The 15,535-nt window shown below is 43.5% G+C and overlaps 1 protein-coding gene across 1 annotated transcript in view; it reads right to left on the reverse strand.

Annotated features, from left to right (window-relative positions):
- Positions 1-2,696: 2,696 nt before the first annotated feature.
- Positions 2,697-15,535, reverse strand: part of METTL2A (methyltransferase 2A, methylcytidine) — a 13,394-nt gene continuing 555 nt past the window's right edge. The window contains exons 3-9 of the mRNA XM_007959751.2: positions 13,380-13,732; positions 11,785-11,834; positions 10,584-10,644; positions 7,919-8,058; positions 6,150-6,256; positions 4,555-4,620; positions 2,697-2,851 (exon numbers count right to left, since the gene is read on the reverse strand). Coding sequence (XP_007957942.1) covers positions 2,697-2,851; positions 4,555-4,620; positions 6,150-6,256; positions 7,919-8,058; positions 10,584-10,644; positions 11,785-11,834; positions 13,380-13,732 — 932 coding nt within the window. The remainder of the gene's footprint in view (positions 2,852-4,554; positions 4,621-6,149; positions 6,257-7,918; positions 8,059-10,583; positions 10,645-11,784; positions 11,835-13,379; positions 13,733-15,535) is intronic.

The following is a 15,535-nucleotide window of genomic DNA, read 5'->3' on the forward strand; positions in this document are numbered from 1 at the left end:
GCACTACGCCACCAGGGCTCCTAATTGCTGTGGCAGTTAAGGTTATTTGTCAAGTTGGCTGGGCAGCTGGATAGTTATTCCCCACGATGAGACTGGTAATCAACTCCATGGTGGAATCTACTGTGAGAAGCTGAGTATCTGCCTTAGGGACATGGTCTGCGTCCAGTACCTAAGACAACAGTCTGAGAAAGGTCTCGGAGCTTTTTGGCACATCCGGATCCTGCAATAGGCTGTCTTCATCTTAGTGACCTGCCATGTTGTCTGCTGATCTTGAGACCGTTTCTGGACTTGAACTAGCAGCCTGCTATGTCACTTGATCATCTTGGGACTGTGCCATTTTACTTGTTGACTCTGTGTTTGTCAGCCTCAGTAGCCAGCAGCTGCCTGAGTTAAGAGGCACCTGCAGCTCCAGTAGGCCAGAAGCAAGAGACAGAGCTAAAGCCCAAGGTCGAGGGGCCTTCACCCAGCCCCTAGAGCTGGCACTTTGAACTCAGACTTCTAGACTCCTAAACTGTAAGAATCCCTATTTATTAAAGCCATCCACCTGTGGTATTTCTGTTAGAGTGGCACTAGAGGAGTAAAACAGTTGCTGATGTCAGATGGATCTTGGCTGAAAGCAAATACTAGGAAGACATTTATCTTTGTTTTATTAACCACGTAAAGGCGTCGGACTGTGGATCAAAACAAATTATGGATAACATTGCCAAGAATGGGGATTCCAGAATACTTAATTGTTCTCATGAGGAACCTGTACATAGAACAAGAAGCAGTCGTTCAAACAAGGGAATACTGCATGGTTTAAAATCAGGAAGGGCAAGCATCAGAATTGTGGGCTTTCACTATACTTAATGTGTATGCTGAGCAAATAATCTGAGAAGTTGGACTACGTAAGTGGAACACAGCATCAGGACTGGAGGAAGACTCATTAACAACCTGATATGCAGATGAGACAACCCTGCTTGCCGAAAGCACTTACTGATAAAGATCAAAAACTAGTCTTTTGTATGGATTGCACCGTAACGGAAAACAAAAATCTCCACAACTAGACTAGTAAGTACTATCACAATAAACGGAGAAAAGACTGAAGTTGTCAAAGATTTCATATTACTTGGTTCTACCAACAGCCACAGAAGCAGCAGTCAAGAAATCAGATGTCATGCCGTAAGATGCAAATCTGCTGCAAAAGACTTCTTTAAAGTGTGGCAGAGTGAAGAGGTCACTTGGAAGACTAAGGTGTGGCTAACCCAATACTTGGTATCTTCATTCACCTCATGGACATGTGAATACTGGACAATGGATAAGGAAGACCAGAGAACTGATGCTTTGGAAATGTGGTGTTGGTGAAGAATACCAACAAAACCATGTACTGCCAGAAAAACAAACAAATCTATCCTGGAAGATGTACAGCCAGAATGCTCTCTGGAAGTGAGAATGGCCAGACTTTGTCTCTGTCTCAGTTACTCTGGTCATGTTGTCAGAAGGGACCATTCTCTGGAGAAGGGTATCACGCTCGATGAAGTGGAGGGTCAGCAAAAAAGGGGAAGACCCTCAACCAGGTGGACCGACGCAGTGACTGTGACAATGGGATCAAGCAGAGACTGGGAGGCTGGTGCGGGACCGGGCGGCGTTTCGTTCTGTTGTGCACAGGGTCACCATGAGCTGGAGTCAACTTGGCATCTAACAACAAGAAACTTTTATCTGTATAGATATATACTTACGTCTCTAGATGTAACTATGTCTATGAAGGAGGAAGAGTAGAAGCAAGGTATCGTTTTGCAGCTTAAGGTTTTCTTTTTCTCATGGGAAATATTAGTTTCCTCAAATTTTAGGTTATGAAAAACTCCTTGTACCTTGGTGCATTGCACAGAGTAAAATGACAAAACGACGATATGAACATCTGAGTTGAAAATACATGATGCAGGAATGTAGAATGAAAAATTTCTTATTTGCTAAAATTAAGATTGCCTCAACAGTAAAATTGGTAACTGAAAAAAAGCAGCACATACAAGTCTCCACCAGTGATGACAATCGCATTCAAAAGTGAAGCAATGCTTAAATTAAGGTCTCTTGATTCTTTTTGTGTCAAATATTTAAGGGCATGATGAGAAAATGGGAGCTTTTAAAAACAGTACAGAAGAGCTTTCAATTCTTCCACAGTTACTTGCCGGTGGTATTAAGACCAGGTACAGACCATGACCACATAGTTAACAAGGACACCTGGTTGCGAAACTCTTTATAGGGTTTTTTCTGAGTCAGGAAAACATTCACAGACAGTTCTGATTCTTCACAACCTGCCTCCCACCACTGAAAACTTTCACTCCTCTTTGTATTTACCAACTGTGACTGCCCAGCCCAAGTATCCGAATTTCCAATAATTTAATGCAATGGGCAGTTATTACAAGAACACTGCACTATACATGATATCCCTATATGGAAATAAATTCTTAATGTTTTTTAAATTCAAGATACCCATGAATAAAATTCCAGTTATCAGCTACAAAATGGCAAGACACATTCTTTGAAAAAAAATTACGTATCAAACAGCTTCACAAATAAAAAGCACAATTTTGTTGTTGGAATCCTGATAAAAAGCAATTTTTTCTAAGTTCAATGTTTGCATCCTTGAATTGTTCGACATCAAGAAAACCCAATTTGAGGCTGCTCTTTCAAAGCCAGAAGCACAGGGCCTGGTCCTCTCAACCCGTGCTGGACAGCAGAGGCTTGCGGTATTTGCACTGAATCCAAACTCGGTACATGGTCAGCTGCTTCCCCCGGTTGACCTGCAACCGCTGGTCCACCACGTTCTGCACTTTCTCCAGTCCAGCAGCAGTGAAAAGTGTGTCCAGTTCATCTAGTTTGGAAAAGAGATGTTTATATTATTCCCCCGAAGAAAAAGCCTTCTGCCTGCCACTTCCCTCATTAAATGCAGCTCCCATGAGACTGCTGCTGTTATTTATGCACTTTAAGTGGCTTTAGCAGAGCTATTTTGTTACAATGGCAAGGTCACGTTCAGGTAGGAAAGCCAAGCCTGGCAAAAGGTAGCCCAGCAGCCTGGGGGAGATCTTCTCTAAGAACCAGTTGGTAGGGAGAGATTTTTTCTTTTATTGTGATTTGAGTGAAAGTTTACTGAGCAAATTCGCTTTCCATTTAAGAGTCTATACTCAGTTTCCAGACATTGACTGCAATCCTCACAATGTTAACAGCTCTCTTCCCACTTCCTCCCTGTGGTTACCTTTTCTCTGTGCCCTTTCCTACACATTCCTGTCCTCTGAGCTATCTCCCTGTGCAAATGCTGCCCTTTTGATCTCCCATGGTTGATTGCTCTAAGGAGTGCATCTACCTGGTGTAACTTAACTGTTCATCTTGTAGGCCTGTATTGTTTGGCTGGAAGCCATGGGAATGAGTTCAATTTCAGGCCTAAAGAGAGAGTAGGAGCCAGTCTCAGGGGTTTCACCAATCTCTATCAGATCTGTAAGCTTGGTCTCTCTTTTTTTTTTTTCCCCATGATTTTGAGTTTTATTCCGTATTTTTCTCCCACTCTATCCAGGATCTCCAATTTTGATCCCTTTGAGTGCCAGACAGTGGTAGCCAGGCACCTTCTAGTTCTTCTGGTCTCATAATCATGCAGGCAGAAGTTCTCAGGGTCCACTAGTCCCTTGGACTAATTGTTTTCATGCATCTTTGATTTTCTTCACTCTTCTTTCCTCTGGATGAGGAGACCAATAGTTCCATCTTAGATGGCCACTTGCAAGTTTTTAAGACACCAGTCACTACTCACAAAGTAGGATGCAGGACAATGTTTTTGTATAATATGTCAATTGAGCTTGATGTCCCTGTAACAACGGTCCTAAGCCTGTGGGCTCAGTGACCCACTGCCGGGGGGCGGGGATTTTTAAGAAGGTAAAAGCTGATAGGCTCTAGGCCAGGGGGTTTGAACCTTCTGGTTTAATGAGGCTTTCTGGATTCTATGGATTTGTGGACACCTTAAAAGTTTATGAAAAAACCAGCACACATGTATGTCAAAGCAGCTTCTGTAGGTCAGAGGTTCTATAGTTTCAACTGAAGGCTCAAATAAGTGTGTGACCTAAAAGGGGTGAGGACCCGAGGAGCCTAGCAATGGAGAATCCGTAAGATGTTGGTGGAAGAGGAATGCTGTGGGCAGGAAGCCTGGTCCAGAGCAGATGAAACAGAGTTTGGGTTGTACCTGGAATCAGTGAGAAATGAGCTCACCTTAGCACAGGTATACCTTATGGCAAAATCCAACTTAGCAGGTAAAATAGGCTGGACTGCAGAGGAGGCTTTGCTTTAAAATGGGCTGGTTTCCCAGATAGACAAGGTGGGAAAGAGAGAAGAGCAAAGGCAGAAGCCTGAGGGCACACACAGGCCAAGCTTATTTGAGGAATAAAGAACAGCTGAAGTTGGCTTCAGTGGGTGGAGAACCTCAGGAGAAAGGTAGGAAGTACCGGATGATTTTATCTCTGAAAGTGTGTTGAGGACCTCCTACCTTGGTGTCCTAGGGACCTCTGGTATAAATGAAAACAGGAGTTTTTGTACCTTGTGTGAAGAAGTAAACTCTGGTGCCATCACCTCTCACGTAGAAATTTTCAGACAGACACTGACCTGTAGAATGATATGGTTAAAGTATTTCTATGCATTTCAGTGACAGTCAAATGTGCATCACGGTAGGCATTTCTGAGGTAGAGGACAGATTCCTTTCTTGGGTTACACATGGCACTCTGCAGGGATCTGCAATTTCTCTCTTATAAAGGAACAGTGCCTTGAAGTACAATCCAAGAGGAACAATCAAACTTCAATGTCAGGTAACACATGATTCTTAGCTCCATTCTATTATTCATTTCATGATGAGAATAGCTCATGTGTCTTTTTCCCCCAATGAAAACAAAACAATAAAACATCCAGCAGCACAGCTGAGTCAAGCAAACCCAAGACAGCCACCATTACCATTATGGCATCACACTTTCTCATGTCCTTCCATGTGCCCACACGTGTGAAAATATGATGACATGGAGGACTGGTGCGTGACTGTGTTTCATTTCCTTTTCCGGTGCTTGTCTACAGCACTCATCTGCACACTGCTTTTCTCACCTAGTAATACAGAATGGAAATCCTTCCAGATCTGGTGGCAGGGTCAACCTCATAGGACATGCATGACTTCACCTATCCACAGGGATTTAGTTTGTTCCCAGGTTTTTGCTTGTACCTATGCTATGAACTGGTTCTTTTATTTCTACAGAGTAATTCCCACAAGGACTGTTGGATTGAATATAGTGTCAGGGTGCTTAAAAGAAAGGTGGTATAACTCATACTTCTACCAGTAATGGGGGCGTGTATGTCTTCTCTGAAGTGGGCAGCAACAGGCTTAAGTGGCAGCTCATTGTTCGTTTTGTTTCTTTGACTACCAGTGAGAGTGAGCAGTTTTTAAAAACTGTTGTAAAAGTATATATTAGCATATCATATTTTAAGTATAAATTGAACGTTTTTCACGTGCACAATTTAGTGACATCAAAGACCTGAATCGTATCTGAGCAGCGTTTGGTTTACTGGCCATTTGGATATGCTATTCTGAAGACTGACTCGGTATTTTTTGCCCGTTTTTTGGTTGGGTAGTGGATCTTTTCCATATCAATTTGCTGACAGGTCCTTGAACAACTCAGAAATGAATACTTTCTCTGTTAAATGCACTGAGTCTTTTTTCTCAATATGTCAGCTGTCTTTTAACTTTTTGTTGTTGTTGGTGAAAGTATACACTATGGACTGTACTAGTCACGTTTCTACATGTACAGTTCACTGACATGGATGACATTTCTCACCCTCCTTTTCGGAACTGTTCCTCCCTATTAACATAAACTCATTGTCCCCTAAGGTTTCTATCTAAACCTTGCAGTGTCTTTTTTAACTTTGTAATAGTATCTTTTGCATACACATTTACAATTTATGTAATCAAATGTGTTCTTTTAAAAATAGCTCTTGGGTTTTGTAGTTGTTTTCCTTAAAAAGACCTCCTTACTGTCTAGGTCATGCACTAAATAGTTTGTCAAGTTTTCTTAAGAAATACACCACTCTTGTCATATACTAACTTCCTTTAGGTATGAAGATCTAATTTTAAGGTTTCTAGTTTGTTCCAATACCTTTTTTAAACCGGAGCTGCGCCATGTCATAGCGGCCGTAATCTCGCAGAAGCATCAACCCCCCAGGCCTCAGAAGCCTGCTAAGCCTGTCGACAGCCTTCTGCATCCTGGGGGCAGAGGGAACGCGGATCAGATCTCTTTAGGTTCCTTGTCTGTGTACCATGTCCCAAACAACACTGACACCAACCTCACTGAAATCCTACCTCCTTCTGCCCTCACTTTAGTTAGACTAAGTCCATGTCCAAACCTGGGTGTGCCGTCCACTGCCTGCTGAGGACACCGCTGTGGGGGAGACAGCCACATGCTCTCCCCTGGCTTACCTCCCACTCCTCCGGAGTCGCCTCCATGAGGAAGTCACCCCTGCCTTGTGCTTCTGACTCTGAGAGCCCTGCCCATTCCATAGGAGGACTGCTGTTGACTCACCTGCCATCCCACAGGGCAGGAGCCCTTTGAAGGCAGAGACTGTATCGTCTACCTTTATGTCCCTAGCCCACAGCATGTTCAATAAAGTTGCTAAATGAAGACCAATCCTCAATAAATGTGATACAGTCAACGTGCAAACGAGCACACATAAATGAGCCGAACGCAAAGGGCTTTGGATTTCTAACTGCACTTCTCATGGAGTCCCAGAATCTTGATGCAAGTTTAACCTTCAATAACATCAGAAGTAGAAAATGCTACAAACTCACCAAAAATACCACTTGAAAGTTAACTGTTTAAATTTAGAATAATTGTAATGTTTTATTTCCGTCAATGTCAGTGTTTTAAAGTTGCAGCATTGAAGTGCCTTTCTTTCACCCTCGTATCCTTGTCAGGCTGGATGACTTAACGCTATTCTAGAACCCGGGCTGGAGTTCACTCACTTGCCTGACGTGGACAGCACTGGGTCCCAAGACTCTGCATTATACCAGGCTCTTATGCACTCATGGGTCCTTGTCATCTTGATGTGACTCTAGCCTGCATACCTTCACCTCTAATTTATTTCATCACCCTTTACTGGCTCTCATGGGCACAGAATGGGCACATTTGAAGTGTCTACCTTCTTTCCTAATCCTGTGGTTTCTGGGGACATGATTTGCCCAGACCCCTGGTACTTGCTAAGCTCCCAGCTTCTGTCCTAACTGGCATCTGGCAGGGATGAAGGCCTCTATGGTTCACACGGTGAACCAAGCCTGTCAGCCACCATCTCTGTGATCAACCCAGCTTTCTCGAGACAGCATCTCATCGGGACTACTGGCTGCCCGATGAGGCTCAGGTTTTGACAGTACCTTTTAGGTACATCATTTTTAGGCACCTGACTTTATTATGATCTAATCCTGATTTTATGGGATTCTCCTTACTGTAGTTTCCCAAAGAACTTAAGCATCAGAGCACATCATTTCCTCAGTTGTGCTTCAATATACACTGTGCACAGTTAGTAAGCTTAGTTTATTTCAAGGATCTCAAAGACCAACAATGGGACATCATCTAATGACTATGGCACCCACAGTTTTGAAATAACACGTTGAGATTATCAGTGGGAATTTCTCCACATATCCATTATTAAAGATTTCTCCCCCACTCTTTGGAAGATTAAATAATACAAAGAACAGACAGAAGTTGGACCTAGAAACAAGATTAAGAAAATGTTTACTGCTATGGATGGAGCAGCTTCCTGTTGATCAGAACACAATAAAACTCTTTTTATTCAGAGTCCAACTGAGATATCAAAGTCCCTGCCCACAGCGTTTTCTTTTGTTACACTACTGGTGAAGAGACCTAAAACTTACTTGTCCGGAACAATTGCTGAAAGAACAAATATGAGAATGATGATATCGAGACTGTCCCTGGGCACTGGGTAACTCTTATCTTCATCACACAGATCGTGAACAAAGGCCAGGCACCGAGAAGGATCATACTCTGAATGTGTCTGCAGTGACAGTAGAGACACAAATGGATCAGAAAATGTTGCCATGGCCTCAAGAAAAGCTTTCTTGTTTTAAATACAATCGTAGACCGGGCAATACAGCTCTATCCTTATTGCCGTTGTCAGCCGCCACTGAGCTGGCTTCTGACTCAGAGCAACTCTATGCACAACGGCATGAAATACTGCCTGGTCTGGTGCCATCACAATGGAACACTGCCCAATACGCGAATGCTCTGGACCGAGCAGTATTTTGTTCTGCTGTGCATACGGTTGTCAAGAGAATCCGTACAGCACCTGCCTTTTCAGGGGGCACTCCACTGGTGAGTTTCAGAAACGTCAAGCAAAGTTCTAAGTGAATCTAAGTGAGCACTAGCGGGCACAACGGCTGCAATGATGGGTTCAGGTGTAGCAAGGACTGCGAGGCTGGTGCAGGACTGGGCAGTCTTTCGTTCTGTTGTACGTAGGGTCGCTATCAGTCAGAGCTGACTCGATGGCACCTAACAATAATGGTGACTTTTAACACACACACTCTAGACTTTCCAACTTTCATTCTTTATTCTGATGCACTCCTTTAGTGGCGCAGTGTGGAGTTAGGTCTTAGGACTGGACAACAGTCAGGAGGTAAGGGACCATGAGGAAACAGAAACATTTCACAAGGAGAGACAAAGCATATTTAAAACAGCTCTCAATCAGGGAAATTTATTTCTCTAGATGTGGAAAATGTAACCTGCATTTTGTTTCAAAAAATTATATAAAAGAAGCTTCAATATTCAACTGGTCTAGATTCAAGAGGCTATTAGTTTCAGAAAGAGAGGAACAACCAATTCTTGAGCTCCCCTGCTATTGTACCAGCCACATCTTAGGGTACCTGCCCTTTCTACGACCTTCTCCCAGAACGGACTTTGTTCCTCACTGGCCACAGCTGATTCAAGCAGGGGAAGTGGATTTATCAGCTGGGCTGTGTTAACCAGACAATGTTTTTGGGGCTTTGGAAGTGGGACAGTCATCCCAGTGAGACTCTGTGAGCATGTGACCTGGGTGGACTTAGGAGGGGCAAGCACGCTGGATTCATGCACAAAACCAGGAAAAAACTACACAAAGCTGGTCTTCAAAGAAAAAAGACTAAAGCAAATGGGCACTGGGCAAGGAGACAAGCTCGAACCTGAGGAAGCTGCTGTGCTGAGAGGGAGGCAACACCTCGCCGGCAGCTAGTTGGCCGTGGTTTCTGGCAATTGTTCCAGCCCTTCCACAGGCCTGGCTGCACTTCCTGCCTTTGGACTATGACATCCCCCTTCATTGCCTGAGTTCGTCTGGATGTCTGTTTCTCTTAAAATTACACAAAAAAATATTTTTTGTATTGTTTTAGGTGTAAGTTTACATAGCACACTAGCCTCCCATTTGATAGTTAGTACCTAAAGTGTTCCACGACAGTGGCTGCACTGCTCACAAGTGTCAGCACGTCCCCATTTCCTCTCATCTGGATTTTCAACCCCTTCCTGCCTTCTCATCTTTGCTTTTGGGCAAATGTTGTCCTTTGATCTCGGATAACTGATTGTTCTAAAGAACACATTCCGCTTGCTGTTACTGTTTACTTGATGGGCCTGCCTATTGTTTGGCTGGAAGGTGGTCTCTCGGAATGGCTTCAGTTCCAGGCCAGAAGGCTGTCATAGCCCAGAGTCTCGAGGGCTCTTCCAGTTTCGGTCAGACCAGGAAGTCTGGTCTTTTTGGTAAATTTGCTTTTTCGTTCCACATGTTTCTCCTGCTCTGTCCTGGCCTCTCTGGTGTGACTCCATTCAGGATAGTAGGCAGTGGTGGCCAGCCACCATCTAGTTATTCTGGTCATGGGGCTGGGTAGGCTATTACTCTTTTGGCCTATGTCCTCCCTTGAGCCTTTGGTCTTCCTTCACTCTCCTTTGCTCTGGATGGGAAGAGACCAATAGTTTTACCTTAGATGGCCACCTGCAAGCTTTTAAGGCCCTACACAACACTTGCCAAAGTGGGACGGGAACAGTCTTTACAAACTGTGTTGTGCCAACTGACACAGATCTCCTCCAAGTACCTATGGCCCTTCATCAAGCCTAGAACTTCGTCCCGTGAGGTGTTTGGTTACATCTTACGATTTCCATGCCTGCCCTTTTGTGTGCTCTGTTACAACACATGCAGCCCCTACAATTAACTGTAGAAAAGTCCACAACCAAGCCTGTATCTGCAGGCACATGTGCCCCTCAGCCCCTGCCACTCCTCTTCAGCATACATATCTACCTCTGTACCTCAAAGAGCCCTGACTGAAGTGATTGTTTCATTTCAATCTTTCACACACCAGCCTGGAGGTGAAGAAACCTGCCCAAAGTCCCACAGCTGGAGGTGGCAGATCCAGTATCCATGCCTGGCCCTTTCCTCTAGGCACTTTCAGTCCATCCGTCATCTGAAGACCATAGTACAGTAAGAACATAGCCAGAGGCCTCGATTCTCAGGAGACCCTTTTTCCTTCAGCCAGTGAAAATTATTTGTAAGGAGCTACTGATTACCTGGACCAGTTCCACAGCTGTCGAAGAAAAATCGCAACAGTAAACAAAGAGGCCTGGGTCACTGCAAGGGACAGAAAAAACAACAGAATAATCAGCTTACAAACTGCATGAGGTCTATTCCCTTCCCTGAGTAGCAGGGTTCAAAGTATCAAATGACAAACAGCACGAGTTACTCAGAGAAACTGTACCCATCAGTCAGAACACATTTCATTTGGTTAAAATCCTTTTTGATTCATAGCCTTTTCCAGGCCTTGTGGATACAGCTAACATAAAGTCTTATTAAAAATCAGTGTGCTTCAACACAATGTCCTTCTCTGTCTCCACCTACAGGAACCTCCAAGGCAAGTCTTGCCTGACGGCCCCATGAGAAATTTTGTATCTTCTCTTGGAGCTATCTTGGCACTACTTCCATGCCAGGGACCCATCTGTTCCCATGTGCCTGCTCCCCTTGCCCCACAGCGGCCACAAGAGCAGAGATTACAACTTTCTTCTGTTTGTTAACCAAACTCTTCCTGAGGGTCCACTATGTGCTGGCTATTATCCTACATGCTGGGGAGCAAATATGGACAACAGGCCGAGCTTGTTTTTCTTATTCTCGCCAATGTCTAGTACAAACCCTGGCATACGGCAGGCACATAGGTTAAATTAAACTGATGTTAATAACTACTAAAATTGCTTTTGGTTATGAAACACATGATTTATTTCACCAAAGACATTTTATAAATCATGGTCAAAATACAAAGCAGGTGGTAATGGCAGAGTTCTTTTTCTGGAGGAAGTAACTTGGAACTGGAATGCCATTCCCATGAATGACTTGAAAATAGGTGACAATCTTCATGTGCGTTAGCTTCCTCAGTTCTCAGATGAGGTAATGACAGCCTAGACACTAAGTGTTCCTCAAAGAAACCAGGGGAGGGGAGAAACCAAACATGTTTTAGGCACCTAGAGAAAGGTGACATATTAAACACCCATGCTGTTAAGAGGCTTAACGTTTACTAATATTCTTGATGACAGATAACAAACACTTACACATAAAATTAAACTGAAACAGTCCATAAATGCATAATCCAGAAATTGAAATTCCCTGTAAACCCAGTAACTACTGTGAACAGCCTGATGCAGTAGGAGTTTTGAGGGGGGAAGAGACCCTCTACTTTTCTTCTCTTAGCTATCCTACAGTTAAACCTTGTAACATACTTACTTGTTAGTCTGTAAAATCGGAAAGACTGTGTTTCCCACACCACATCCAACCTGCAGATAGATATTAACTATTAGTCACAGAACATTCCAAAGCACCCATCTGCTGAACCTAGATAAATAGTAAAAAATTGTTTTAGGAAAGCTGCTAGTGCCCAGTACCCATTACATTCCCTAACCTTGACCTCAAAAACTAAACCCAAACCCAAACTGACCGCCATCGAGTCAGATCCGACTCACAGCAACCCCTCCTTGGGTTTCTGAGGTGGTAGCACTACAGAAGTAGATTGCCCAATCTTCCTTCCAAGGAGTAGCTGGTGGGTCTGAACCACCAGCCTTCTGGTTAGCAGTCACATGTGTTAGGCACTATGTGACCAGAGCTCCCCAAGAACCAAACAGGTAGCCAAAAAAGAAAAGCATGAGTGTTCATCAGCAGAAGAGAGCTGGTTTAGATAAAAGGGCCCAGAGGTCACCTTTACCTTTTGAGTTCTGCCAATGGAGATGAATTTTTTTTTTTTTTTTAACTAAGCTCCACTTTATCATTAGTAGGAAAATGTATTAACAGATTGGGCTGAAGATATTCATGAAGAGAGGATCATAGTAGCCCCATCTTCATGATAGTGCTGTGTGCACTAATAAAAACAGTGATTGTTCACTAAGGGCATACTACATGCCAGGCACCATTCTTAGCCACTTTACATATATTACCTCAATTCATTCTCTTAACACCTGTGAGACAGAAGCAGCAGTCCCATTCTACGTCGGGATGGGAAGGGACTCATCCAAGGTCATGTCACTGGACTCAATTCCAAGGCTAATCAGCTTCATAATCTGCTTCCAGTGGTATGTGCAGCCACCACTGTAAATTTACATTCTAATACCTACCTGGACACTTTTCCAGGTCTAGGCTCACCTCTTCAACACCATCCACACTCAGAAAACAATCAGTTCTCCCAGGCCTGAGAAGCAGACACCACACCAATTACTTTCTCTGCTCTTACAATTGTACTGAAGAGAACAGAAAGTGCTTTGTGGCCCGGAACTCTTCCATACCACAATCTTGAGCAATTTCCTGTATGAGACAGTGGTACGTGGCAGAGACAGCATGTCTCTGCAATTTTCCAATGCGAAATGGGTGCTCCCAGGTTAATACCTTAGAGGGCCTACCTTTGTCTGCCATGACCACCAAATACGTGGTCTACATTTAGAGCATTTCATTAGTTCAAGAATGGAGTTGATCCCAGCATAAATCAAGGGTCAAATCATTAGCTTCGTCAGAGAGGTCACTTTTTTGTGTGCCCAGCCTCTCTATGGGCCAGATCTCTGGTGATGTAGTGGTTAAAAGTTTTCAGCTGCTAACCAAAAGTTTGGCAGTTCAAACCTACCAGCTGCTCTGCAGGAGAAAGATATGGCCATCTGTTTTCGTAAAGATTTTAGCCTTGGAAACCCTATAGGGCAGTACTGCTCTGTCCTACGGGGTTGCTATGAGTTGCAATCTATGTGATGGCAGTTGGTTTGGTTTGGTTCTCTAAGAGCCACTGCATGTGCACAGTATGACAGCATCACTACTCCATGACTAAGGCAATAAAGAGAGATTACCTCCAGTATCCGGTAAGTGGCTGAAGATCCAGGAAACTCATCACAAATTTCCAAGTGACCGAGTCTCTCAGTTACATTCTTCTCCACAGAAGGCGCCTGTTTTTTCTCTCTAAGGCTCTTTGAAGAACACTCCTGCTGTTCTTCTGTTAAATCAGGTCCATCCTCACTGCTCCTACACTCAAGTATTTCACTCCTCTTGTTCTCTGAGAGCAAACCCTTCAAATGATTTTGGTTTGGGCTTGGTGCCAGTTCTGGGAATTCGGTAAAAAGCCAGTGTCTATCCTTGAAAAACCCATTTTCATGGATTTTGTAGAAGTCATTCCAGTATTTGTGGGCATTGATCTCATAATCAACTGTAAAAGAATTTTAAAAACAAGGTTTCAAATATCTTATTTGTATCAAATACTAATTTCCATCCTGTTGCACCAAATATCATTTTACACTAAAGATATCAAGGCGAGCCATAGACTTTCAGAGCCAGAGGTACTTCTGAGGGTCTTTCAGTCCTACCTCTACAGTTATACTTAAGTCCCTTCCATATTGCCCTTTCCAGGGAATCCAACTTTTGCTTAAACCATCCAGGTAGAGAATTTACTACCTATTAATGTTCCTCCTCCTTCTTTGGATGGCTCTTACCTTTCAGAAAATTCCAACAATAAGCAAAAATCTGTCTCATCACTTCTAAAGTTCCTACTATTTCTCAGGGCCATAGAAAACAACTCTTGTATTTGAAGGCAGATATTTTCCCTCTAAATCTTCTTTTACAAGCTAAATGTCCTAGGTTCATTCGTCAGCTGTTCCTCATGTGAACTCAACAGTCACCAGTGGACAGTTCTCCTGCAACTCTGTACCCCTATCTGTGCTTCTTTATAAAATGTCGAGTTCAGAAATGAAGTCGCTATTACCAACAGCTGCTAATAAAGAAAAGAAGTTGAAAGGAAAATAGAAAATGTTGACAAGAGGGAAAAAAAAAGTCTTCAGGTGAGAAGAGTTTCTATGAATAAGAGGGCAGAAGAAATTAAAGTATGGACTAACGCATGCTGTTTAATGAGACCAAAGCAGTCCCCGATTTTGGTTTTATGCTCTTTGCCAATACAGGGCCTTGAGCAGTGTAGTAGAAAGAAAAAAGCCTCAAGAATTGGATTTTAGTTCTACCAGTGCTACCACTAACTAATTGCTTACCTCTGGGTAAGGCACTTAATGTCCTGTGGATCAAATTTCTTTAACTGTAAGGAGGATATTGGACTACATGATTTTCAAAATCCATTCAAACTAATTTGCTTTCATCTAGTCCCTCAAATTATATAGAAAGAATACTTTGTAACTGGAGTTTTCTAACTGTTGTGCAGAACTCTTTCAGGGGGTGGTGGTGGTGGTTGTTGGTGCCCTCAAGTCATCTCCATCTCAAAGCTCTGTCTCATAGCTACTCTATGTACAACAGAAAGGCCTCCAGCCTCATAGCAACATGCAAGCCACCACAGGACAACAAACTGACAGACAAGTTGTGGTTTCAGGGGGTACTCTCCAATCTCTAGCCTAGCCCTCTGTGTCGCCTCTTAGGATACTGAGCCAACTAGTCCTAGTTTTACCCTCAGGGACATTCTGCGGTAAAATCATACACTTCAGAGGAGCCCTCTTTTCTTTGGCTAGACTCATCTCCACTCTGCTCCAACCACCTTTCTTTGGAAGAAGCTAAATCCTCATTCCCATTACACAAGGAAAAGCCACACCACTCAGCAGGTGTTAATCCCCTCCCCCAACAATATCCAGAATCTGATCAGGCCGTGTGATCATGCACAAAGTACATTCTCTAAGACGACAAGGTGATTACAAGGGTGATATGGAGCACCCACATTAATTTGGCCCAGTCAACACCATGGCGTTGCAATGGTCAAGCAGCTTGGTTTGAAAGGCTGGCAATTCGAACCACTCAGTGATTACAGCCCAGGAAACCTTGCGGGGCAGGTTTACGTTGTCACAGGAGGAAGCAACGAATCGAGATCCACTGGATGGCACCAAACAACAGTCAACATAGATAAAAATCCAATCACCAGAAAATAAAGTCAAAACACAGCCATCCTCTCCCAAATAAAACCGCCACGCTCTCGATTCCCTAACAAGATTCTCCTAAAGGGCAGTTCTTTTCCTTCTTTGCC

This window comes from Orycteropus afer, unplaced genomic scaffold (assembly GCF_000298275.1).
Source record: "Orycteropus afer afer isolate SDZICR_OR568_19922 unplaced genomic scaffold, OryAfe1.0 scaffold00018, whole genome shotgun sequence".
Classification (NCBI taxonomy): domain Eukaryota; kingdom Metazoa; phylum Chordata; class Mammalia; order Tubulidentata; family Orycteropodidae; genus Orycteropus; species Orycteropus afer.